The sequence below is a fragment of the Portunus trituberculatus genome, chromosome 31 (assembly GCF_017591435.1).
Source record: "Portunus trituberculatus isolate SZX2019 chromosome 31, ASM1759143v1, whole genome shotgun sequence".
NCBI classification, from domain to species: Eukaryota; Metazoa; Arthropoda; class Malacostraca; order Decapoda; family Portunidae; genus Portunus; species Portunus trituberculatus.
The window spans coordinates 19,924,221-19,950,617 of record NC_059285.1 but is presented as its reverse complement, the minus strand read 5'-3'; the positions used below and the strand labels follow the sequence as shown (position 1 = coordinate 19,950,617).

Below are 26,397 nucleotides of genomic sequence, written 5' to 3'. Positions count from 1 at the left end.
TTCTCTTGTCTGAATTTTTATTACAACTAGATATTATAATCTTATCATTATCTTTTTTTTGTACTTATCATAACTGTTATTACAAATACAAAAATGGCAAGTGCAATAATTTGAAAACTCTACGTGGGGAGTCAATTTCTGCCAACCGGTCAAGGATTCAGGCAGGCAGTTCATTGTTCAGTCACAGTCCATGTGTCACAGTACCCACATTATGTCCACAAACACTCTCAGACACATTGTTCAGGGCAATGTGTCAAACAGCATACACCAGACTTCGATGATGAAGCTGCTTCCATTGAAGGTCCCTCCACTGAAGACTCCCCCCAGTGAAGTCTGGCAGGAATTCTGGAGGGAGGAAAAATGAAAATCATTATGAAAGAGACAAATGTAACGATTGTTATAGCAATCTACCTATTGGGAATAAAAATAAAATATGCTCTAAATCCACCACTAAGCTTGCCTCTTGTCCAGTTGCTTCCCTTCTCCTGTCTCTCTTCAATTCTTTGAAAATCTAACCTAGTATTTTACACTTCCACAAAACCCTACACACTGTTCTGTAACCTAAGAGAAAGAGAGAGTGTGTTTCACTGTTTGATCTGCTGCAGTCTCTGACGAGACAGCCAGACGTTACCCTACGGAACGAGCTCAGAGCTCATTATTTCCGATCTTCGGATAAGCCTGAGACCAGGCACACACCACACACCAGGACAACAAGGTCACAACTCCTCGATTTACATCCCGTACCTACTCACTGCTAGGTGAACAGGAGCTACACGTGAAAGGAAACACACACAAATATCTCCACCCAGCCGAGGAATCGAACCCCGGTCTTCTGTGTGTGTGTGTGTGTGTGTGTGTGTGTGTGTGTGTGTGTGTGTGTGTGTGTGTGTGTGTGTGTGTGTGTGTGTGTGTGTGTGTGTGTGTGTGTTTGAGTGTGTAATTTACCACGGTAGCCTGCTGGTCACCCTACCAGCCTTCCCCACTATGGAGCGACCTCAGAGCTCATAGACCGATCTTCGGGTAGGACTGAGACCACAACATGCTCCACACACTGGGAAAGCGAGGCCACAATCCCTCCAGTTACATCCCATACCTATTTTACTGCTAGGTGAACAGGGGCTACACATTAAGAGGGTTGCCCATTTTTTTTTTTTTTTTTATACCATGTGGGCTTTTCACAGGAATTTATGGGCTAAAGGGGATACTTTTTAGGTACCTCCTATCTCAAAGCCCACTTGCTAGGAAACCGTTACCCCGAGTGAGAAAGCCCAACCTACACTCAGACCATGGACAGGATTCGAACCCGTGCGCTTGGAGACCCCTCGGATCCCAAAGCACGCATGGTTCCACTGTACCATGGCGGCCCCTATTCACATTTGCCTCACCGTGCCCGGGACTTGAACCTGGACCCTCTCAATTCTGAGCCGAGCATGCTAACCACTACACTACGCGGTGTGTGTGTGTGTGTGTGTAATTCACCTCGGTCGCCTGCTGGTCACCCAGCCAGTCTTCCCAATTACGGAGCAAGCTCAGAGCTCATAGACCAATCTTAGGGTAGGACTGAGACCACAACACACTCCACACAGCAGGAAAGCGAGTCCACAACCCCTCGAGTCACATCCCGTACCTATTTACTGCCAGGTGAACAGGGGCCACACATTAAGAGGCTTGCCAATTTGCCTCGCCGCTCCCGGGACTCGAACGCGGCCCTCTCAATTGTGAGTCGAGCGTGCTAACCACTACACTACGTGGTGTGTGTGTGTGTGTGTGTGTGTGTGTGTGTGTGTGTGTGTGTGTGTGTGTGTGTGTGTGTGTGTGTGTGTGTGTGTGTGTGTGTGTGTGTGTGTGTGTGTGTGTGTGTGTGTGTGTGTGTGTGTGTGTGTGTGTGTGTGTGTGTGTGTATTTACCTATTTGTATTTACCTATTTGTGTATTACAGGGCCTGAGTTAAGCTCTCTGTGTCCTGTCTCCTTGTCCATTCCTGTCATATCTCTCTTTCATCTGATTGACACACACCGCGTCAACGACATCACTGCTCAGATTATTCCACTTATCAATACTACGATGCGGGAAACTGTATTTTCTCACGTCATTTAGATAGATGTCTTTTATTAATTTTTTTCCATGTCCCCGGAGATGATTACTTGTGGTCACCTTTATCAACTTTCTGTCCAATATGTCAATCTTGTTCACCAATTTATACATAGTTATCATGTTATCATTTTTCGTAATGATGTTTTCCATACCCTTGCTGGCCTAAACACTCGGAAGGCTTATAGACCTGATGGGGTCCATCCTATTGTTCTCAAAAAAACTGTGCTTCTGTGCTTGCACCTTGCCTGGCCAAACTCTTCCAACTTTGTCTATCAACTTCTACCTTTCCTTCCTGCTGGAAGTTCGCCTACATTCAGCCTGTTCCTAAAAAGGGTGACCGTTCTAACCCCTCAAACTACCGTCCTATAGCTTTAATCTCTTGCTTGTCTAAAGTTTTTTAATCTATCCTGAATAGGAAGATTCTCAAACATCTGTCAATTCACAATCTTCTGTCGGATCGCCAGTATGGCTTCCGTCAAGGTCGCTCTACTGGTGATCTTCTGGCTTTCCTTACTGAGTCTTGGTCATCCTCTTTTAAAGATTTCAGTGAAACTTTTGCTGTTGCGTTAGACATATCAAAAGCTTTTGATAGAGTCTGGCATAAAGCTTTGATCTCAAAACTGCCCTCTTACGGCTTCTATCCTTCTCTCTGCAACTTTATCTCATGTTTCCTTTCCGACTGCTCTATTGCTGCTGTGGTAGACGGCTACTGTTCTTCTCCTAAACCTATTAATAGTGGTGTTCCTCAGGATTCTGTCCTGTCACCCACTCTCTTTTTATTATTCATTAATGACCTTCTTAACCAAACTTCTTGCCCTATCCACTCCTACGCTGATGATACCACCCTACATCTTTCCACGTTCTTTCAGAGACGTCCAACCCTTCAGGAAATTAACAGATCACGCGGGGACGCCATGGAACGCCTGACTTCCGATCTTTCTAAAATTTCCGATTGGGGCAGAGAAAATCTAGTAGTTTTCAATGCCTCAAAAACTCAATTCCTCCATCTTTCACCTCGACACAACCTTCCAGACAACTATCCCTTCTTCTTCAATGACACTCAAATGTCTTCCTCTTCCACAATGAATATCCTCGGTCTGTCCTTTGCTCATAATCTTAACTGGAAACTTCACATCTCATCTCTTGCTAAAACAGCTTCTATGAAGTTAGGTGTTCTGAGGCGTCTCCGCCAGTTTTTCTCGCCCCTCCAACTGCTTACCCTGTATAAGGGCCTTATCCGTCCCTGTATGGAGTACTCTTCGCATGTTTGGGGAGGTTCCAGTCACACAGCTTTGCTTGATAGGATGGAATCGAAAGCTCTTCGTCTCATCAACTCCCCTCCTCTGACTAACTGTCTTCACTCTCTTTCTCACCGCTGAAATGTTGCATCCCTTTCTATATTTTATCGCTATTTTCATGGTAACTGTTTTACTGATCTTGCTAACTGCAAGCCTCCCCTCCTCCTGCAGCCACGCTGCACAAGGCTTTCTTCTTCCTCTCATCCCTATTCTGTCCAACTCTCTAATGCAAGAGTTAACCAGTACGCTCAATCATTCATCCCTTTCACTGGTAAACTCTGGAACTCCCTCCCTGCATCTGTATTTCCAAATTCCTACAACTTGTCTTCTTTTAAGAGAGAGGTATCGAGGCATTTGCTCCCCTAATTCTGGCTGACGGTTTTGGCACTTTTTCTACTCTTTGGAGAGCCAGCGCTCAAGTGAGCTTTTTTCTAACTTTCTTTTTTTTTTGCCCTTGGCAGGCCCTCTTCCCTACGTAAAAAAAAATAAATAAATAAAAAATAAATAAAAAAATAAATAAAAAATGTCTCCTCTTCTAATGTGGTCAGCCCCAGTTTCCTCAGTCTTTCCTCATAGTCTAACTTCCTGAGTCCTGGTACCATCCTTGTTGCCAGCCTCTGTACCCTTTCCACCTTCTTCACATTTTTCTTCATATGCGGTGACCAGACACAAGCTGCATATTCTAACTGGGGTCCTATTTAGGTACATAATATCTTCTTCATCATTCCTTCATCTAGGTAGTGGAATGCAAGGCCAATATTTTGAAGCATGTTATATGTTTTCCCAAATATTCTGCTAATGTGTTTCTCCGGTGACAAAGTGTTTTGCACGGTTACTCCTAAGTCTTTCTCCTCATTGGTCTCTATAATTTTCTCATCACCCAGCCTGTAATCCCTGTTTAGTCTGTATCTACTTCTTCCCATTTTCATAACATGGGTCTTGTCTATATTAAATTCCATCTGCCACTCTTTACTACACTCATATATTTTATCAAGATATTCCTGTAAATTGTTACAATCTTCCACATTCTTTACTCTCCTCATAATTTTAGTATTGTCCACAAACATGTTCATGTAACTGTCAATTCCTACTGTCATATCATTAACATAAATCAAAAACATGATGGGACCAAGCACTGACCCTTGTGGAACTCCACTGGTTACCTTCTTCCGTTCGGACTTCCTTCCTCTCACCACTGTTCTCATTTCTCTTCCCACTAAGTAATTTTCCATCCATTTTGCTAGTTTATCGTTTACTCCTCCAATCTTCTTTAGTTTCCACATCAGTCTATTGTGTGGTACTTTATCAAAGGCCTTTCTCAAGTCCAGGTAGATAGCATCCACCCATCTATGTTGTAGTATGTCAGTCACTCTTGAATATAAACATAATAAATTGGATACACGATCTTCCTTTTCTGAAACCAAACTGCCTTTCACTCAGAATGTTTTCACTTTCTAGATACTCACTCCACTTAGCTTTAATTACTTCTTCACATACCTTGCACAATATACTAGTCAACGATACTGGTCTATAATTTAGCGGTTCCATTCTACTACCATTCTTATATATAGGCACAATGTCAGCTCTTTTCCACTCTTTCGGGACTATTCCTGTTCATATGGAGGTTTCCACAATATCAAATACGGGGTTCAACAATTGATCCTTACATTCTTTTAGCAACCTCCCAGATATGCCATCAGGCCCCATTGATTTATTAATATCCAAATTGCTTATAATTTTCCTTACATCTTCCTTAGTAACCATGATGTCCTGCATTTGCTTTATTTCCGTAGGCTTTCTCCATAAAATGCTCCTCCTTTGTAAACACTTTCCAAAAGTTGTCGTTCAATATTTCAGCTATATCTCTAGCATCCTCATATACTTCTCCATTTTTTACCTTTTCTATTGCCTCCCTTATATTTAGTTTTCCATTTATGAATTTGTAAAACATTTTAGGGTCACTATCACAGTTTTCCACCACCCTCTGTTCATATTCCTTTTGTGCTGTTCTCCTTACTTCAACATATCTATTCCTTGCTGTTTTGTAAACTTCTCTTGATAATACATCACTGTTTTTCTTAAGTTTCTTCCATGCCTTTTCTTTGTTCTTTTTTGCTTCTTCACAATTTCTATTAAACCACTGTTTATTATTTAAAGTCCTCTTTCTGTGATATGGCACAAACTTTTTCACAGCAGAGTTATATAAATCCATAAATTTATCGTATTTCAATTGCATATCCCTTTCCTGGTATACCACAGACCAGTCAATTTCATTAAAGAACTCCCTTATATGTTTATAATTTGCCTTAATATAATTTAATTTTTCCTCCCTGTGTTCCACAATCTTATTTGTGCTTAATTCCATATACAGCTCAAAGCTTAGGACATCATGATCACTTTTCCCCAAGGGACATTCATGTTCAATTTCCTCTTTTAGAGAGATGCCCCTGGTAAATACCAAATCCAACCTTGCTGCAACATCTTGTCCCCTGCACCTTGTTGGTGATCTCACCCACTGTGTCATCAAGTTATTTGTTGCTACATTTAACAATTCCTCTGCCCACTCACCACCGTTCACCACTTCATAGTCCTCCCACACTATTTCTTTACAATTAAAGTCCCCGACTATCATCACTCTATCCTTTCTGATGAGTTCTTGCTTCATTCTGTCTAGAGTGTTTCTCATCACCATTTGATACTGTTCATATTCCCAAGCACTGGTTCTGGGTGGTATGTATACTGTTATAATATTAATGTCCTTTTTACCATCTGTTATAAGCATACTTATCACTTCCTCATTTCTCTTACTATAGTTCACCTCCTTCACTATCAGATCTTCCTTAGTAAAAACCATTATACCACCACCTCCTTTATTTTTTCTATCATTTCTCCATACTTTGTAGTGTTTTACAACAAACCAATCTAGCTTTATTTCGGGCCTTAGCTTTGTTTCCACTACACACATTATGTCCGGTTCATTATTTCTTAGGTAATCCATACATTCTAGCCTCTTAGACAGAAATCCATCTATATTCATGTAAGTCACTTGTATTCCATTCCTAGTCTCTTTCTTCCATTTAATGTCTATTCCGTCTGTTTTATCCACCACTTCTTTAGCCTCCCATTTCTCATCCTCCAAAAAAACTTGGTCGTTTCCTCCTCTGTTCTTTCATCATTCCTCTCTCTCACTTCAGTTACAAGCTCTTTCATTTTCATTTGTTCATCCTGTGACATATTTCTTCTTATGTAAATTGTTTTGGTTTCCTTAGAGTCCTTAAGTTTCGAAGCCCTCCTCAGCAAGGCCTCAGCAGCCACCTGAGACTTTAATTTCAATTTTAATGGTCTATTCTTGCCTTCCTCAAAAGCTCCTAGTCTCACACTTTCTTCTACCTCAGCATATAGGCATTCTTCCTCTACTGAGATCTTATTCAGTAAAGACTTAATCCTGTCATTTTCCTTATCCCTCCTATCCTGCCAGTTCCTGTTAGTTTCCTCCCTCAATCCTATTATGATCACGCATTTTTTCTTTTCAGCAATATCTCTCACCACATACTCATTTTCCTTTAGTGCCTTTACCATTGCACTCTGCATAATCACTTTATTTTCCTCTTCCTGCTTTTTCACTATCTCCTTAAAGGACCTTTGTACCTCCTGATGTTCATGGTTCACTTCTTTCATCCTGGCATCAATTAGGTTAAGGCATCCCTCCTTCCTCAAGTCCCCTTCGGATATTTTCATCTCCATTTCTAGGAGTTTAGCCTTCATCTCTTCACATTGTTTCCTTAGTTGTTGGTTTTCTTTCTCCATTTCTACTTTTTCCCTCAATAGCTCTTTGTTCTCTATTGTTAGCAAATAGATCTCTTTTTTGAAGGAATCATTCTCCACTATGACTCTATCCAGTTTTTCTTCTATGGATAAAATGTATAGGAACTTACTTTCTAATGCCTGAATTCTTGCATCCATATCTAATTTCTCCAGTCCTCTTGGAGAGTGTGTGTGTGTGTAATTCACTGCTTGATCTGCTGCAGTCTCTGATGAGACAGCCAGACGTTACCCTACGGAACGAGCTCAGAGCTCATTATTTCCGATCTTGGGATAGGTCTGAGACCAGGCACACACCACACACCGGGACAACAAGGTCACAACTCCTCGATTTACATCCCGTACCTACTCACTGCTAGGTGAACAGGAGCTACACGTGAAAGGAGACACACCCAAATATCTCCAGGCCAATCGAACGGTCATCTGGCTTGTGAAGCCAGCGCTCTAACCACTGAGTGTGTGTGTGTGTGTGTGTGTGTGTGTGTGTGTGTGTGTGTGTGTGTGTGTGTGTGTGTGTGTGTGTGTGTGTGTGTGTATTTACCTAGTATTTACCTAGTTGTAGTTTTACAGGGCCTGGGCTTTACGCTCGTGTGGCCCTGTCTCCATATCTATACTTATCCAATTTTTCTTGAAAACTATGCACACTCGTTGCTAACACCACTTTTTCACTCAAGCTGTTCCACGTCTCAACACATCTTTGCGGGAAACTATATCTTTTAATATCTCTTAGACATCTTCCCTTCCTCAGCTTTTTACTATGCAATCTTGTGCTTCGAATGTAATATTCTTCTCTCAGGATCAGTTTCTCATTATCCACTTGGTCCATTCCGTTGATCAATTTATAAACTTGTATCAGATCCCCTCTCTCCCTTCTCTGTTCCAGTGTTGGTAAATCCAAAGCCTTTAGTCTCTCCTCATATGTCATCCCTTCAAATTCTGGAACCATTCTTGTAGCCATTTTTTGTAGTCTCTCTAGCTTTCTTACGTGTTCCTTTTTATGGGGTGTCCACACTACTCCTGCATATTCAATCTGGATCTTATTATAGTACTTATCAATTTCTTCATCATTTCTTTGTCCGTGTAGTGAAATGCTATTCCAATATTCCTTAGCAAATTATATGTCTCTCTGAAAATTCTATCAATATGGCTTACTGGTTGATTATTTTCTTCCATCATCACTCCCAAATCCTTTTCCTTTTTTACTTTTTCTAGTTCTACTCCATCTCCCCATCTTATAGATTCCCACTGGTCGTCTTTCACTTTTTCCCATTTCCATGACATGGCTTTTGTCCACATTGAATTCTATCTCCCCTTTTTTACTCCATTTCCAGATCTTGTTTAAGTCTTCCTGCAGTATTTCACAATCCTCTTTTTGTTTTAAGATTCTGCACAGTTTCGCATTGTCCGCAAACAGATTTATGTAGCTGTTCACTCCCTCTGGCATGTCGTTTATATATATGAGAAAAAGTATTGGCGCCAATACTGACCCCTGAGGCACTCCGCTGTCTACTGCTCTCCACTTGGACTTAATATCTTTAACTACTGTCCTTATTTCTCTCCCTCTCAAGTAATTTTCCATCCATCTCAATATGCTTCCTTTTAAGCCACCCTTCTCCTCTAACTTCCATAGTAATCTTTTATGTGGCACTTTATCAAAAGCCTTTTTTAAATCTAAACAAATACAGTCAATCCTTTCCTCTCTCTCTTGTACTCTATCAACTATTCTAGAGTAGAAACTCAATAAATTTGTTACACATGACCGACCTTTTCTAAAACCAAATTGGCTATTTGATAATAATTTGTTGTCTTCAAGGAACTCAATCCATTGTTTCTTTATTACTCTTTCACACACTTTACATATTACACTAGTTAGTGATATGGGTCTGTAATTTAAAGGTTCTTCCTTCCTTCCACTCATATATGGGAACCACCTCAGCTCTTTTCCATTCTACTGGTACTGTTCCATTTTCTATTGAGCATTTTATGATGTTGTATATAGGACTTGCTAGTTCTTCTCTACATTCTTTTAATATTCTGCCTGAGACTTCATCCAGTCCCATTGCCTTCTCTTCATCTAATTCCATCATCAATTCTTTTTATTTCAAGCTTGGTTACTTTAATCTCTTTCATATGGACAGTCTCTCTATTACCCTGTGGTCTTTTAAATTTGGATTCCTTAGTAAAGACCTCCTGAAATTTACTATTTAACAGTTCTGCCATACTTTCTGGGTCTTCCACCATCCCGTTCTCTATTTTTAACCTTTCTATTGTTTCTTTTTGCCTTATTTTTCCATTTATGAATCTGTAGAACAATTTTGGTTGTTCCTTACATTTTTCGAAAATGTCCTTTTCATAGTTCCTTTCTTCTTCCTTTCTCACCTTAGCACATTCATTTCTTGCTGTTTTGAAGTTTTCCTTATTTTCTGGATTTATGTTTCTCCTCCACCTTATCCATGCTCCATCTCTTTTCTTCTTTGCCCTAGCACACCTTGCATTAAACCAATCTTTCTTTCCTTCTTCTTTAGGTCTATATTTCGGAACATATTCCCTGACTCCTGTTTTGTACATTTCCAAAAATAAGTTATACTTCTCTTGCACCGTCTCTGAGTTTTCCATCTCCTCCCAGTTTATGTTTTTAAAATAGCTCTTGAGGTTCTCAATATCAGCCTTTCTGTAATTTAATCGGTCTCCTTTGTTTGATTTGTCTCTATCTTCCTTTCCCTCTTCTATATCCATTTCTAATATTACATGGTCACTCTTTCCCAATGGGCACTTATATCATCATTCATTTGTACATCCCTTGTAAAAACTAGGTCCAATCTCGCCGGCTCATCATTTCCTCTGAATCTTGTGTTTTCCTTTACTCTTTAGACCATCATATTATCCAGCATTAGATTCAGGAATCTATCTCCCCAGGCTTCTTCCCCCCCATACCACTTTCATAATTTTCCCAGTCCACCTCCTTACAGTTGAAATCTCCTACTAATATAACTTTTCTCCTTTCTTTAATGATTCTCGTAAGACTCCTTATTGTGTCATTTATCATGTCTCTATATTCTTAATTGGTCCATGAATGTGTGTGTGTGTGTGTGTATTTACCTATTTGTTTTTACCTATTTGTGTATTACAGGGCCCGAGCTAAGCTCTCTGTGTCCTGTCTCCTTGTCCATTCCTGTCATATCTCTCTTTCATCTGATTGACACACACCGCGTCAATGACATCACTGCTCAGTTTATTCCACTTATCAATGCTACGATGTGGGAAACTGTTTTTTCTCACGTCATTTAGACAGATGTGTTTTATTAGCTTTTTTCCATGTCCTCGGAGATGATTACTTGTAGTCATCTTTATCAACTCTCTGTCCAGTATGTCAATCTTGTTCACCAATTTATACATAGTTATCATGTCTCCTCTTGTTCTTCTCTCTTCTAATGTGGTCAGCCCCAGCTTCTTCAGTCTTTCCTCATAGTCTAACTCCCTGAGTCCTGGTACCATCCTTGTTGCCAGCCTCTGTACCCTTTCTACTTTCTTCACATTTTTCTTCATATGCGGTGACCAGACACAAGCTGCATATTCTAATTGGGGTCTTATTAAGGTACAAAATATCTTCTTCATCATTCCTTCATCTAGGTAGTGGAATGCAAGGCCAATATTTTGAAACATGTTGTATGTTTTCCAAAAAATCCTGTTAATGTGTTTCTCCGGTGACAAAGTGTGTGTGTGTGTGTGTGTGTGTGTGTGTATTTACCTAATTGTATTTACCTAATTGTAACATACGGGAAAGGAGCTATGCTCGTACTGTCCCGTCTCCATATCTACTAATGTCCAGCTTTTTCTTAAAATCATGAATATTCCTTGCGTTGACCACTTCCACGTCTAAACTATTCCATGCTTCCACCCTTCTATGAGGAAGCTATATTTTTCACATCTCTCCTATAAGTGGCCATTTTAGTTTTTCCCATGCCCTCTCGACACTCTTTCATTCCACATACACAGATCTTCCCTATCCATTTTTTCATGCCAATCATCACTCTGTATATTGCTATCAGGTCTCCCCTTTCTCTTCTGTTTTCCAGGGTCGGAAGTTGCATTCTGTTCAGTCTGTCTTCATAAGTCAAATCTCTTAAGTCAGGCATCATTTTTGTTGCAGCCCTCTGTACTTTCTCTAGTTTCCTTATGTGTTTCTTTAAGTTCGAAGCCCACTGTATTGTTGCATATTCAAGCCTTGGTCTTATCATTGCAGTAATTATTTTCTTCATCATTTCTTCATCTAAATATCTGAACGCCACTCTTATGTTCCTCAATAAGTTCAATACTTCTCCAATTATTTTGTTTATATGTCTCTCTGGCGATAGGTCATTGGTAATTGTCACCCCAAGGTCTTTTCTTCATGACTGGTTTTATGTCTTCATTTCCTATCTTGTACATACTCCTGATTCTTCTTTCACTCTTGCCAAACTCTAATTTCTTGCATTTTGTCGTGTTGAACTCCATTTGCCATGTACAGCTCCATTTCCATATTCTGTCCAAGTCTTCCTGGAGTAGTTCGCAATCTTTGTCACATCTCACTTTTCTTAACAATTTTGCATCGTCTGCAAATAGGCTCACATAACTGGACACCCCATCCACCATGTCATTTATGTAGACCACAAACATTACTGGTGCCAACACTGATCCCTGTGGGACTCCACTCTCCACCAAGCCCCATTCTGATGGTCTGTCCTTAATTATTGTTCTTCCTACCAAAAAGTCTTCCATCCATTTTAGTAAACTGCCATGCACTCCTCCTACCATTTCAAGTTTCCAGATCAGTCTCCGGTGTGGTACCTTATCAAAGGCCTTTTTTAAATCCAGATATATTCCATCAGCCCAACCATCTCTTTCCTGTATTACATCTATCACCCTCGAATAGTAACATATCAGGTTTGTCGTGCATGAACGCCCTTTTCTAAAACCAAATTGACACTCACAAAGTATGTTATTTTTCTCCAAGAAGTCTGTCCATCTATTCTTCACCACCCTCTCACACATCTTAGCTACCACACTTGTAAGTGACACTGGTCTATAGTTCAATGGGTCTCTCTTGTTACCTGATTTATAAATTGGGACAATGTTAGCTCTTTTCCAGTCTTGGGGCACTACACCTTCCCTTAATGAGGCATCAATTACTTCACAAACTTTTTCTGCCAGTTGCTCCCTGCATTCTCTTAAAATCCATCCTGATACCCCATCAGGTCCCACAGCTTTTCTCACTTCTAGACTCCCCATCATATTCTTGATCTCCTCCACAGTTACTTGAAACTCCTTCATAATCCCTTTCTGTTCCATTACCAGTGGCTTGTCAAAAGCAGTCTCCTTTGTGAATACCTTCCGAAAGCATCCATTCATAGCCTCTGCCATTTCCCTGTGTGTGTGTGTGTGTGTGTGTGTGTGTGTGTGTGTGTGTGTGTGTGTGTGTGTGTGTGTGTGTGTGTGTGTGTGTGTGTGTGTGTATTTACCTAGTTGTAGTTTTACAGGGCCTGGGCTTTATGCTCGTGTGGCCCCGTGTCCATATCTACACTTATCCAATTTTTCTTTAAAACTATGCACACTATGTGTGTGTGTGTGTGTGTGTGTGTGTGTGTGTGTGTGTGTGTGTGTGTGTGTGTGTGTGTGTGTGTAGACAAGCTCTCTCTCTCTCTCTCTCTCTCTCTCTCTCTCTCTCTCTCTCTCTCTCTCTCTCTCTCTCTCTCTCTCTCTCTCTCTCTCTCTCTCTCTCACACACACACACACGCTGAGCTGAGGAGAGACGGCCTGTCTCCAGCTGCAGACGGGAAGAAATGAAAATACCTATGGTATTACAGGGCCCGGGTACCTCTGAGTTAGTGTCCTGTTGATGTCCTACTGTCGCATAGTGTTGAAAGTGAGGGATATGGAGAGTGGTCCCTGAGAGGAGAGTGTGGGCGGTGATTGTTTTGGCCGTAATCAGCTGACGATAACAAACATGGCAGCTACTCATAGGCAACCCAAGGATTTTGAAGGTTTTATAACTACTCCAAGAGGACTGGAGAAATTAGATATGTATGCAAGAATCCAGGCACTGGAAAATAAGTTCCTAAATATTTTGTCCATACAAGAAAAACTGGATAGAGTTATAGCAGAGAATGATTCGTTAAAAAAAGAGATCTATTTGTTAACGATAGCGAATAAAGAGCTTTTGAAGGAAAAAGTCGAGATGGAGAAGGAAAACCAACAACTAAGGAAACAATGTGAAGAGATGAAGGCTAAACTCCTAGAAATAGAGATGAAAATATCCAAAGGGTCTTGAGGAAGGAGGAATGCCTTAATCTAATTGATGCCAGGATGAAAGAAGTGAACCATGAACATCAGGAGGTACAAAGGTCCTTTAGGGAGATAGTGAAAAAGCAGGAAGAGGAAAATAAAGTGATTACGCAGAGTGAAATGGTAAAGGCACTAAAGGAAAATGAGTATGTGGTGAGAGATATTGCTGAAAAGAAAAAATGTGTGATCATAACAGGATTGAGGGAGGAAGCTAACAGAAACTGGCAGGATAGGAGAAATAAGGAAAATGACAGGATTAAGTCTTTACTGAATAAGATCTCTGTGGAGGAAGAGGACCTATATGCTGAGGTAGAAGAAAGTGTGAGATTGGGAGCTTTTGAGGAAGGCAAGAATAGACCATTAAAATTGAAATTAAAGTCTCAGATGGCAGCTGAGGCCTTGTTGAGGAGGGCTTGGAAACTTAAGGACTCTGAAGAAACCAAAACAATTTACATAAAAAGAAATATGTCACAGGATGAGCGAATGAAAATGAAAGAGCTTGTAACTGAAATGAGAGAGAGGAATGACAAAAGAACAGAGGAGGAAAAGACCAAGTTTTTTGGAGGATGAGAAATGGGAGGCTAAAGAAGTGGTGTATAAAACAGACGGAATAGACATTACATGGAAGAAAGAGACTAGGAATGGAATACAAGTGACTTACATGAATATAGATGGATTTCTGTCTAAGAGGATAGAATGTATGGATTACCTAAGAAATAATGAACCGGACATAATGTGTGTAGTGGAAACAAAGCTAAGGCCCAAAATAAAGCTAGATTGGTTTGTTGTAAAACACTACAAAGTATGGAGAAATGATAGAAAAAATAAAGGAGGTGGTGGTATAATGGTTCTTACTAAGGAAGATCTGATAGTGAAGGAGGTGAACTATAGTAAGAGAAATGAAGAAGTGATAAGTATGCTTATAACAGATGGTAAAAAGGACATTAATATTATAACAGTATACATACCACCCAGAACCAGTGCTTGGGAATATGAACAATACCAAATGGTGATGAGAAATACTCTAGACAGAATGAAGCAAGAACTCATCAGAAAGGATAGAGTGATGATAGTCGGGACTTTAATTGTAAAGAAATAGTGTGGGAAGACTACAGTAGTGAACGGTGGTGAGTGGGCAGAGGAATTGTTAAATGTAGCAACAAATAACTTGATGACACAGTGGGTGAGATCACCAACAAGGTGCAGGGGACAAGATGTTGCAGCAAGGTTGGATTTGGTATTTACCAGGGGAATCTCTCTAAAAGAGGAAATTGAACATAAATGTCCCTTGGGGAGAAGCGATCATGATGTCCTAAGCTTTGAGCTGGATACGGAATTAAGCACAAATAAGATTGTGGAATGCAGGGAGGAAAAATTCAATTATATTAGGGCAAATTATAACCATATAAGGGAGTTCTTCAATGAAATTGACTGGTCCGTGGTATACCAGTTAAGGGATATGCAATTGAAATACGATAAATTTATGGATTTGTATAACTCTGCTGTGAAAAAGTTTGTGCTATATTACAGAAAGAGCACTTTAAATAATAAACAGTGGTTTAATAGAAATTGTGAAGAAGCAAAAAAGAACAAAGAAAAGGCATGGAAGAAACTTAAGAAAAACAGTGATGTATTATCAAGAGTTTACAAAACAGCAAGGAATAGATATGTTGAAGTAAGGAGAACAGCACAAAAGGAATATGAACAGAGGGTGGTTGAAAACTGTGATAGTGACCCAAAAATGTTTTACAAATTCATAAATGGAAAAGTAAATATAAGGGAGGCAATAGAAAAGGTAAAAAATGGGGAAGAAGTATATGAGGATGCTAGAGATATAGCTGAAATATTGAACGACAACTTTTGCAAAGTGTTTACAAAGGAGGAGCATTTTATGGGAGGAAGACCTACGGAAATAAGGCAAATGCAGGACATCATGGTTATTAAGGAAGATGTAAGGAAAATTATAAGCAATTTGGATATTAATAAATCAATGGGGCCTGATGGCATATCTGGGAGGTTGCTAGATGAATGTAAGGATCAATTGTTGAACCCCGTATTTGATATTGTGGAAACCTCCATACGAACAGGATTAGTCCCGAAAGAGTGGAAAAGAGCTGACATTGTGCCTATATATAAGAATGGTAGTAGAATGGAACTGCTAAATTATAGACCAGTATTGTTGACTAGTATATTGTGCAAGGTATGTGAAGAAGTAATTAAAGCTAAGTGGAGTGAGTATCTAGAAAGTGAAAACATTCTGAGTGAAAGGCAGTTTGGTTTCAGAAAAGGAAGATCGTGTATCCAATTTATTATGTTTTTATTCAAGAGTGACTGACATACTACAACATAGAGAGAGATGGGTGGATGCTATCTACCTGGACTTGAGAAAGGCCTTTGATAAAGTACCACACAATAGACTGATGTGGAAACTAAAGAAGATTGGAGGAGTAAATGATAAACTAGCAAAATGGATGGAAAATTACTTAATGGGAAGAGAAATGAGAACAGTGGTGAGAGGAAGGAAGTCCGAGTGGAAGAAGGTAACCAGTGGAGTTCCACAAGGGTCAGTGCTTGGTCCCATCATGTTTTTGATTTATGTTAATGATATGCCAGTAGGAATTGACAGTTACATGAACATGTTTGCGGACGATACTAAAATTATGAGGAGAGTAAGGAATGTGGAAGATTATAACAAGTTACAGGAAGATCTTGATAAAATATATGAGTGGAGTAAGGAGTGGCAGATGGAATTTAATATAGACAAGACCCATGTTATGAAAATGGGAAGAAGAAGATACAGACCAAACTGGGATTACAGGCTGGGTGATGAGAAAATTAAAGAGACCAATGAGGAGAAAGACTTAGGAGTAACCGTGCAAAACACCATGTCACCAGAGAAACACATTAACAAGATTTTTGGGAAAACATATAACATGCTTCAAAATATTGGCCTTGCGTTCCACTACCTAGATGAAGGAATGATGAAGAAGATATTATGTACCTTAATAAGACCCCAGTTAGAATATGCAGCTTGTGTCTGGTCACCGCATATGAAGAAAAATGTGAAGAAGGTGGAAAGGGTACAGAGGCTGGCAACAAGGATGGTTCCAGGACTCAGGGAGTTAGACTATGAGGAAAGACTGAGGAAGCTGGGACTGACCACATTAGAAGAGAGAAGAACAAGAGGAGACATGAGAACTATGTATAAATTGGTGAACAAGATTGACATATTGGACAGAGAGTTTATAAAGGTGACCACAAGTAATCATCTCCGAGGACATGGAAAAAAGCTAATAAAAGACATCTGTCTAAATGATGTGAGAAAATACAGTTTCCCGCATCGTAGCATTGATAAGTGGAATAAACTGAGCAGTGATGTCGTTGACGCGGTGTGTGTCAATCAGATGAAAGAGAGATATGACAGGAATGGACAAGGAGACAGGACACAGAGAGCTTAACTCAGGCCCTGTAATACACAAATAGGTAAATACAAATAGGTAAATACACACACACACACACACACACATAAACATGATTACATACAAAAAATAAGTAAAAACATTATACATAACATTATTCATTAAATATAATCCAAGCACTTTCACTCACCATATTGAAATGCCGTATGGTGAATTCTAAGAGGCAGCAAAAGGGAGGCAGTCAATGAAACCCAAAACTCCCTGATCCGTCACTGATAAGATGAAAGGGAGAAATTAAAATAGAATGCCTTAAGCTTACAATCATCACCAACTACATTTAACTGTGCCCATAATAATTATATATAGAATAAATATTCAAGTACTATTATATAGTCAAACTCAAGATAGATAAAGTTACATTATAACTGGTACATGGAGTCATGAGAAAAGTATTGCCCCATGTCATGCCATCTTTTTTTCTCTGTATTCACTGTTGTCTTGCAAACTATGCAATCACATCATCCATTCTTGTGTGGCTTTCCTGGTGGTGCAAGAACTTGAGCTGGGTAATGTACCACTGTTCCTTGAGCATTCAAGCGCTCCACTGATTCTTGTGACGTGCCTTTGTTTACCTGTGCATGAATGCATAGCCAATTGTGTACCAAACCTCTCCAGCAATTCTTTTATTGCATTTTTCCTAAATGCCATGGAGTTTGGTCATATACATGTTATATGCATTCAACATGCAGGTATCTATTAACTGAAAGAAAATTTTCTAGTACCACTTGTCATTCTTTTCTCAGGGTGTCTGATGAACTCAACTGCATGTCAGTTCTATCTGTCAATCTCATGTTTGTGTTGTAATCTGTGACACTATCAAGTTTGGATATTTGCTTTTTTGTTTGCCAATGAATTTCTTTTAGTGTTCAACATCTTGCCAGTGTGAACAGTAGAGAGCAGATGTTCCCTTCTTTTATCATGCCACTTTATTGCAGCCATATCATTTGTTTTGCATCTGATTACATCACCATTTTTTGTTGCTTCAATTTTTGGGGTGTTTTTCCTATTAAGCTTAACCATGCCCAAGTGTTGTGCTCATGTGAATAAATACATGACCAGGGCCAGACTCACACCAATTATCTGTGTACAAGATATGACCTCTGTCTAGATTTTTTTTTTTTTTTTTTTTTATTTATACCATGTGGGCTTTTCGCGAGAATTTATGGGCTAAAGGGGTACTTTTTGGGGTACCTCATATTTCAAAGCCCACCCACTAGGAAACCGTTGCCCCAAGTGAGGAAGCCCAACCTATACTCGGACCGTGGACAGGATTCGAACTCGTGCGCTTGAAGACCCTGTGGACCCCAAAGCAAACATGGTTCCACTGTACCACAGCGGCCCCCATTTTTCATCAATTTCTCCATTGTTGAGCCAGAGTCCAAGAGGATGTTTTTTGTCACACAAATTATGTCAGTGCTAGTATGAAAGCATATATTTAGAACAATGCCAGTTTCACAGTCACACAGCACATACATTTTAGGCCAAAGTAATGCTGCTTTGAAGGTATATACTGTCTGAATTTCAATTTTTCCTTGAACAGCATCAAGGATTCATTAACAACTGTTTTCTGAAAGAGCCTGAAAAAAATCTTGAATTTGTTTAACAGATGTTGTAGCACTGGTCTGCTTTTCCACAATGAATTATCATTCATATTACTTGCAAAGTGAAAAAGTCTGAGCATGTTAGTGTATCTGTCTCTTACCATATACTTCACACAGACTGGTGTGAATAAGATATCACTCTTTTTCCAGATATCATATCTTACAGCTATTCTGCCATGAGGCATCAGCAAAGTAAAAAATATGAACACCGAGAGTTCACTTTACTCTATTGGATATTTTCTTGATCAGCTGGTGGTGTGACAACAAGTGACATACCCCTCCATCACGGGCAGTGACCAGTAGCCACCACCCTCATGAATTCATCTTTGTCGTCTTCACCAGAAGTACTCTCTTCACTTTCTTCAGAATCAATATTCTGCTCACTATCATCAGTGTCCTCTAAATCACTCATAGATCATCAATATCAGCACCCTCATCCATCATCTCAACTGCAGCAGTCTTTCTTCCTGAGATGTTCTTGGGAGCTGCCAGATGTCACCTCAATAGTAGGGAAATGAGGTCTGGTGTGTAGTGAAGGGCTCACTGAGTAGTGTTGCCATATGACAAGACAATCATTTAGAGAGGAATCATCCATGTCTGATTTGAAATGACAAGCGAGAAAAATGCTGTTTACTTGAACAATCACCATACCTCAAAACAGCAAGGGGTGTGTTTACACAAACGATCACTGTCAGTTACAGGTTAATGTGTATGTATTTTACTCAAAAAATAAAGACAGAAAACTCACTGAGTAAACCATCAGTTAAGAGGTAGAACTCGATGAGTCTATACCATCAATCATCTGGGAAAAACACCCTTGAGAACCTTACTTGTCATCTCTTAAGCCTTTAAAATTCATTCCTCTAAGAACATGCAATAACCAAGAAACACACCTAGCTATGCCCTGCCATTGAGGAACTCATGCACAGAGGCTGCAGCAGCCCTGCCCACCACCTCCTCCATGGCAGTGCGGGGAGCCTGCGCCAGATCCTGCAGAGTGCCAAAGCGTGCCAGCAGTGCCCGGGCCCGCTGCATCCCCAGACAGGGCACCACAGAAGTAAGGGATTGCAGCAATTGTTGGTCCTGGTTCCCTGCCTTCTGCGGCTGCTTGCATAAAGGGTTGCACCGAATCTTGGTCTCACTGGCCACCATCCGCACCAGCAGCTGTGCAGTCTGTGGAAAGGAATGTTTGGGAGTCCAGGCACTGGGATCTTGAGTTTTTGTTGGATTCAATGGCTGGAGATAATATTACTGATAACAGTGAAGGGGAATCTTGATTAATAGAGTTTTATAGAGTGCAGTGGCTTCCCACAATAATGGTGGTTGTGGTGGAGAATCTAAAATTTTGAAAGATTTTTAAAGTTCAGTTCAGTGGCTTAATGGGTGGTGGTGGTTTTAGATGATGGTGATGTAGTGAAGAATCCTAATTTACAAAGGGATTTTTTTTTAAATATGGCTTGATTGTCGTGCCTCTAGGACACAAAAAGATTATGCAACACAAAAACACAATAGCCTCCACACAGGACACCCAGACACCCACCTCCTGCAGGGACTGGACAGGGACAATGGGCAGGCCAAGGTCGATACTGATGAATCTGAGGTGAAGAGGAATTAAGCTCTTGTTACAGAACATCTATCTATCTATTTAGTATCTATCTATCTATCTATGTACCAGGCTAGCAATTTCACATAGGGTGACTCAGACGGATCACCATGCAGTCATAAACATGTGATATGTGATTCACTCTCTTAGCCCAGTCAGCCCCTGGTGAAGAGAGATAATCTTTTTAGTTACAGAACATACATAGACATAAAGACAGCAAAGCATAAGTATAGTTCTTTTCCTGTATGTTACAACTAGATACAATTATGTAAAAACACACACACACACACACACACACACACACACACACACACACACACACACACACACACACACATGGCCCGGTAGCTCAGTGGTTAGAGCGCTGGCTTCACAAGCCAGATGACCGGGGTTCAATTCCCCGGCCAGGTGGAGATATTTGGGTGTGTCTCCTTTCACGTGTAGCAGTGAGTAGGTGCGGGATGTAAATCGAGGAGTTGTGACCTTGTTGTCCCGGTGTGTGGTGTGTGCCTGGTCTCAGGCCTATCCCAAGATCGGAAATAATGAGCTCTGAGCTCGTTCCGTAGGGTAACGTCTGGCTGTCTCATCAGAGACTGCAGCAGATCAAACAGTGAATTACACACCGCGTAGTGTAGTAGTTAGCACGCTTGACTCACAATTGAGAGGGCCGGGTTCGAGTCCCGGGAAGCGGCGAGGCAAATGGGCAAGCCTCTTAATGTGTAGCCCCTGTTCACCTAGCAGTAAATAGGTACGGGATGTAACTCAAGGGGCTGTGGACTCGCTTTCCCAGTGTGTCGAGTGTGTGTTGTGGTCTGAGTCCTACCCGAAGATCGGTCTATGAGCTCTGAGCTCGCTCTGTAATGGGGAAGACTGGCTGGGTGACCAGCAAGCGACCGTGGTGAATTACACACACACACACACACACACACACACACACACACACACACACACACACAAATGTCACAAAATGGAACTAGGAAAGAATAAGAGAAGACCAGTATGGAACTATTTAATGGGACAAGAGCAAATATTGAAGACAAAAGAGGAAAAAGATCTTGGAGTGATCATACAAGAAAATCTGAGCCCTGATAAACACATAAACAAGATATTTGGACTATCATATAAGATGTTGACTAATATAAGAGTGGCATTTCATTACATGGATAAAGATATGATGAAAAAAATCATCACAAGCATGATAAGCCCAAGGCTGGAATATGCAACAGTGGTATGGTCTCCGAGCTCTAAAAAAGATATAAGAAAACTGGAAAGGATACAGAAGATTGCTACAAAGATGGTGCCAGAATTAAAGGACCTCACATATGAAGAACGACTGAAGGAAATGGGACTGCCAACCTTACAGGATAGAAGAGAACGTGGGGACCTAATAACAATGTATAAGATAGTAAATGATATTCAAAAAATAGACAAAGAAGACCTGGTGCTGTTGGCAGAAGAAGATGGAAGGACAAGAGGACATGAAAAGAAGATTAGGATGAGGCAGTGTGTGAAGGATGTTGGAAAATACAGTTTTCCACACAGAATGGTGGAAAAATGGAATGCATTGGATAAGGAAATTGTTGCAGCACATAGTGTGCATAACTTTAAAGAAAAACTATATAAATGGAGATATGGAGACAGGACACTATGAGCCCAGCTCAAACCCTGTACAATACAACTAAGTAAATACAACTAGGTAAATACACACACACACACATACTTCTGCACATTACTGAAGTGCTGTGCCGTAAGGGGAGTTTTCTGTAGAACCACCACTCTCCTTTTGGCAGTGATACTGCTGCTCTGCCGGAACTTGACCGCCCGCCTGCGGAACCCCCCTCCTGTGACAAAGAGGAGGGTCATAAATTGTAACTGCATCCCAGAATAAAGACAAGTACATCCACAAATCAGTGACCTACTCTTGCTGTGTGCTGTCTTAGCAGCACTCAACATCAGCCCTCATGCTTACCTGAAATTATATCAGCCTCAGCGATGAAGATGACAGCAGCATTTTTGGAGACAAGGAAGTCTGCCTCTCCAAGATCTGGGGAGGAGGAGAGGAGGGTTGAAAAGAAAGGTGCTTGTGATGAAAGTTGCTAATTATTTATTTATTTATTTTTTTTTTTATGTAAGAGGGGAAAGCTGGCCAAGGGCAACACAAAAGGCCCATTTAGTAGCCAGTCCCCTTGCAGGTCCAATAGTTAGCCAGAAGAAAGGGGTAAATGTTTTGAAGCCTCCCTCTTAAACGAAGTCAAGTCATATGAAGTTGGAAATACAGAAGTAGGCAGGGAGTTTCAGAGTTTACCAGAGATAGGAATGAATGATTGAGAGTACTAGATAACTCTTGCATTAGAGAGTTGGAACAGAATAAAAGGCTTATGTTCTTTAATGCTATGTTCTTTCATTATGGCCACAAATAGTTAGTAGTGTTCTCATGGTTGTTGTTTTCAAATTTGTTGAAGTGAATCTTTCTTATCTGCCACTCAATGTTTTCATAAGTTTCTTTTTTAATACTACTGTAGAATTTTTGCTGACCTATCATTGTCTTCTCATGGATGTTTTTGTTTTTTTTTCCAGTTATAATATACAAGACTTATCAATCCATCTCTGGAATCATGAAAGACTCCATGATTTTCCCTACAGTTTGTTGAAAGTAAAGGTAATAAGTTGCTAAGTTCTGAAATTCTAATGTTAATCCTCACTAAAATACATACAAGTATAATTAGGTGAAATATCACAATTTTTACCATATATGACACAAATGAATACATGAATCACCTTTAGCAGACCAAATCTAAAGGCATGTCCACACAACTGAGCACAGCTTGATGGGCACTGCCCACAAACAGGCTAAGTCTGTAGGCACAACTGTAACATTGTCCACACAGTGTCAATATGGCCAGTCATAACCAGGCAACTGTGTGCAGTGCTTTCACATAACTAGCAACACAAGCACTTTACCAGTATTCTAGTGAGTAATTCCAGGGAGCCAGTCAATGGGGCAAACTACTTGGTTGTGCTCATAGGCACAGCTTAATTGTCTGGACATGACTTTACAAAGGCTTAGTAGATGAGGGAATTATTCAGTCATAACTCTTTTTTTAAATTGCAGTCTGACACACTTGATAAGAAAACAAACGAACATGATATGATGAACTGTAAGAAGCCATCTCTCTCTCTCTCTCTCTCTCTCTCTCTCTCTCTCTCTCTCTCTCTCTCTCTCTCTCTCTCTCTCTCTCTCTCTCTCTCTCTCACCTTCCCTGTATGAGAGTGGGATGAGAGGTCTAAGGAGGGTTGCCAACTGGGTGTCTCGCCAGAGAGAGGCTACCACCAGGGGTGTTTGTGAACCTCCAACACCTCTGCTCATCATCTGGGAAAAGAACAATAAAATAATAAAAGATAGATAATGTAAAGATCAGTGCTATATCCACTACTAAATGTTGGAATAGGTGTGTAGAGCCACTTATGTCCAGGGTATTGACATATGAAATAAGGTGACCGGTTCCTGTCTAACAGGGAGAAATTTCGTATAACCATACTGCAGTGAGTTCTAAGCCTCATCTTAACAAGGCTCAGATTTTATGATTTTATGAAACTTTTAATAATGATGATAATATGAGCACTATTTCATTGAATAAAGTCATCTCAGATAATCTTACCAAGGAAGACAAAGCCCTCCTGTAAGTTATTAGGTCAATGTTCTTTAAGAAGTGTCAGTGGGGACAATGCTCTGTAATTAGGCTAGGTCAGGTAAGATTAGGTTAGTCTAGAAACTTTCCATTTTCAAATTTTGATGCCTTATTCTTAAATTTTTTTTTTTATGAATGGCATAATTTGGTTCACCCATTTCCCTACCAGTTCCCCCAGGCTAATTCAGGAAAGAAGAGAAAAAAATATAAGATATATTGTATTACATTGCAATTTTACTACTTCTCTTACTTGGTGGGCCCCCTGGGTCCATACTAGTCAAAGACCAGCAGAGGCCACATGGAGCCATACTCTGCTGATGTGCCAGTTCATCAATCATATTACTTAATTTGTAAATTGCTAAAAAGCTGGATGATGCATCATTAGCTGCAAAATAAATTTTTAAAAGTTAGGATAGTGTAATGGGTGATATGATGGGAAAGGACAAAGCCCTAATTAGCAAGGATAGGATCACAGGAGAAATGTAAGGTAGAGTAAGGCAAATATATATTTTTTTTTTTCCAAAACGTGTTTTCTCTTCATACTTTTAAGGTTTCCTAAATTTGGCCTCCCTCACCTTGAACCCTTACTGTCCCATCTGGTCCTCAAGCTTGTTTGTCCTTGAGAGTGACAGCAAGAAACATTTAAGAAGCAGTTATTGGTGAAAGTTACCCATATTTCAGTAAAAATGCAGAATAAGGCTTTCCTCCCTTTTGCCACCAGCCCTCTCCCAAACATCAACAACCTTGGGGACCTGCGGGGAAAGTAGGGTTTTTGGATGGTGAAAGCCAAAATAGAGCAAATTTTGCATGTCTAAAAAAAGCCTAAGAGGCTATTTATGGCTAAATTTGAAAAAAAAAAATCCCTAAAATAATGATAAAATCTAACAAACTAAGTAACCATAATCCTTAAGCTAGCCTAACCTAACCTAGCAGGGATGGGGGCCTCCATTCCCCCTCAAACCCTTCCTCTCACCTTCTTACCTGGTGGACTTCCCAATCCTTAACAACCACAGATAGATTAATTATAGAGAAATTACAAATTCTAGTTTTACCGTGAGTACTATTCAAGTAGTCTTTATCAGTCTATTATAGATTTGTAACTGATAAGAGGAGGATTAAAGGGGGCAGGGGGAGAGAGCCTTAACACTTGGCTAGGATACGGGTAGAGGAGGGTAAGGTAGGATAGGTTAAGTCTAGTTGGTCAGTTAGAATTCGTCAGTACTTTATTGATTTCTAAGTATTTTCTTCCAATTTAGCCAAATATGACCTCTTAGACTATTCTTATTGAAATGTTTGTCTATTGTAGCTTTCCCCACCCAAAAAATTCCACTCTTAAAAGGTCCCCAAGTTTGTTAGCGCTGGAACTAGGGCTGGTGGCAAAAGGAAGCAGGGCCTTATTCTGCAGTTTTAACCATATTATTCTTACCTTCAATATTGTTACCCAACTTTTACATACACAGATTTACAGAGAAGACTTCTGGAAGAGGCAAACTTGGCCTGTGACTCCAGCTTGGCTAATTCACTAAATGTTAAGTCCAATCGTCAGTGGGCGTTTAATTTTATTATCCTCTTTCGGGCACTGTCCCCAAGAAACCGTCCCGCGCCTTTCGTTTTCGTTTCCCTATTCATAATAAATTTAGGGCCCTGAAAAAATGTCATGTTTTGCTGAGGAAATTAATTTATTACTTCCGCCTTAATGACAAAGTAACATACCCACAATTGCAAGTTCCCAATCCTCTTGCTTGTCAAGGTAAAAAGACTAAAGAGTTTTTCTCTAGTCTTTATCTTGCTCCTTGTATCACTTTTTAGGCAGTCGTCCCTTTTGATCGTGTTACGGTAGATGGTGAAATATATGACAACCACAGACTCTTCTCTCTGCTCCCCGAGGTTATATTATATTCTTCCCCTTTTTTTTTTTTTTTTTTTTTTTTTGTTGGATGACAAGTTTTGCTTTGATATCAACCAAGGGAGTTGCATATCAGAAGGCGGCATGCCGTCACAAAAGTGAAGCCAGTGCGCTACTATTACGCTGTTGCCACTAACCCCCTTACACCCAAAACGTTGCCGACACGACCGCTCTTTGCAAATGGATGGGAACATGGTACAATAACTTCTAATCTCTCGTTATTGTACCATGGATGGGAACGCCCGATTTACGCTCCTTATTTTCCGTCGTATGTCCATGTTTCGTTGCTGCCTACCATATATGTGACCTTAAAAGACTCGCAATAGTCGTGGCATACTGTGCCACGAAGATTTAGAGATAAATCACACATACAAATGAGATAATAGTGTTTTCCAGCTTTGGTGGACTTGAGTGAGAGGTGGGAAGCTGTCTTTTTGAGTCTAACGTATGACTGAACAAGATCATGTACTGTACATATGTGAATATACATGTGCATGTATAGATGTAGACATGTACAGTACATATAAATGTGCTTTTAAATCTCGAAATGACGCCTGAACTCATCGTCGGTGGGTTCTCGAAATG

General features: G+C 40.2%; 1 protein-coding gene across 8 annotated transcripts; it reads right to left on the bottom strand.

The window, feature by feature from the left end:
• Window positions 1-26,397, bottom strand: LOC123511297 (Fanconi anemia core complex-associated protein 24-like). Of its 8 annotated transcripts, none has more exons than XM_045267064.1 (9): window positions 25,620-26,388; window positions 24,157-24,291; window positions 23,473-23,587; window positions 22,187-22,261; window positions 21,938-22,058; window positions 20,155-20,209; window positions 19,508-19,787; window positions 17,144-17,225; window positions 1-345 (listed from the first exon to the last, which is right to left on the bottom strand). In XM_045267064.1, the coding sequence occupies exons 3-7, from the start codon at window positions 23,585-23,587 to the stop codon at window positions 19,512-19,514; spliced, it is 642 nt and encodes a 213-aa protein (XP_045122999.1). In that variant the 5' UTR covers window positions 24,157-24,291; window positions 25,620-26,388; the 3' UTR covers window positions 1-345; window positions 17,144-17,225; window positions 19,508-19,511. The 8 variants fall into 8 exon arrangements, with proteins under 8 accessions (XP_045122999.1, XP_045122998.1, XP_045123003.1 ...); XM_045267063.1 differs by lacking the exon at window positions 25,620-26,388 and adding an exon at window positions 25,333-25,584; XM_045267068.1 differs by having other exon boundaries at window positions 23,473-24,291; window positions 25,333-26,389.

Bases quoted from the DNA above. Each gene is read 5' to 3' on its own strand.
- LOC123511297 (XM_045267068.1), bottom strand. From the start codon at position 23,587: ATGATGAGCAGAGGTGTTGGAGGTTCACAAACACCCCTGGTGGTAGCC. The intron at 22,059-22,186 runs GTAAGCATGAGG...TCTTTGTCACAG, and splicing joins TGAGGCTGATATAATTTCAG to GAGGGGGGTTCCGCAGGCGG. The intron at 19,788-20,154 runs GTGGGTGTCTGG...TCCTTTCCACAG, and splicing joins CTGTCCAGTCCCTGCAGGAG to ACTGCACAGCTGCTGGTGCG.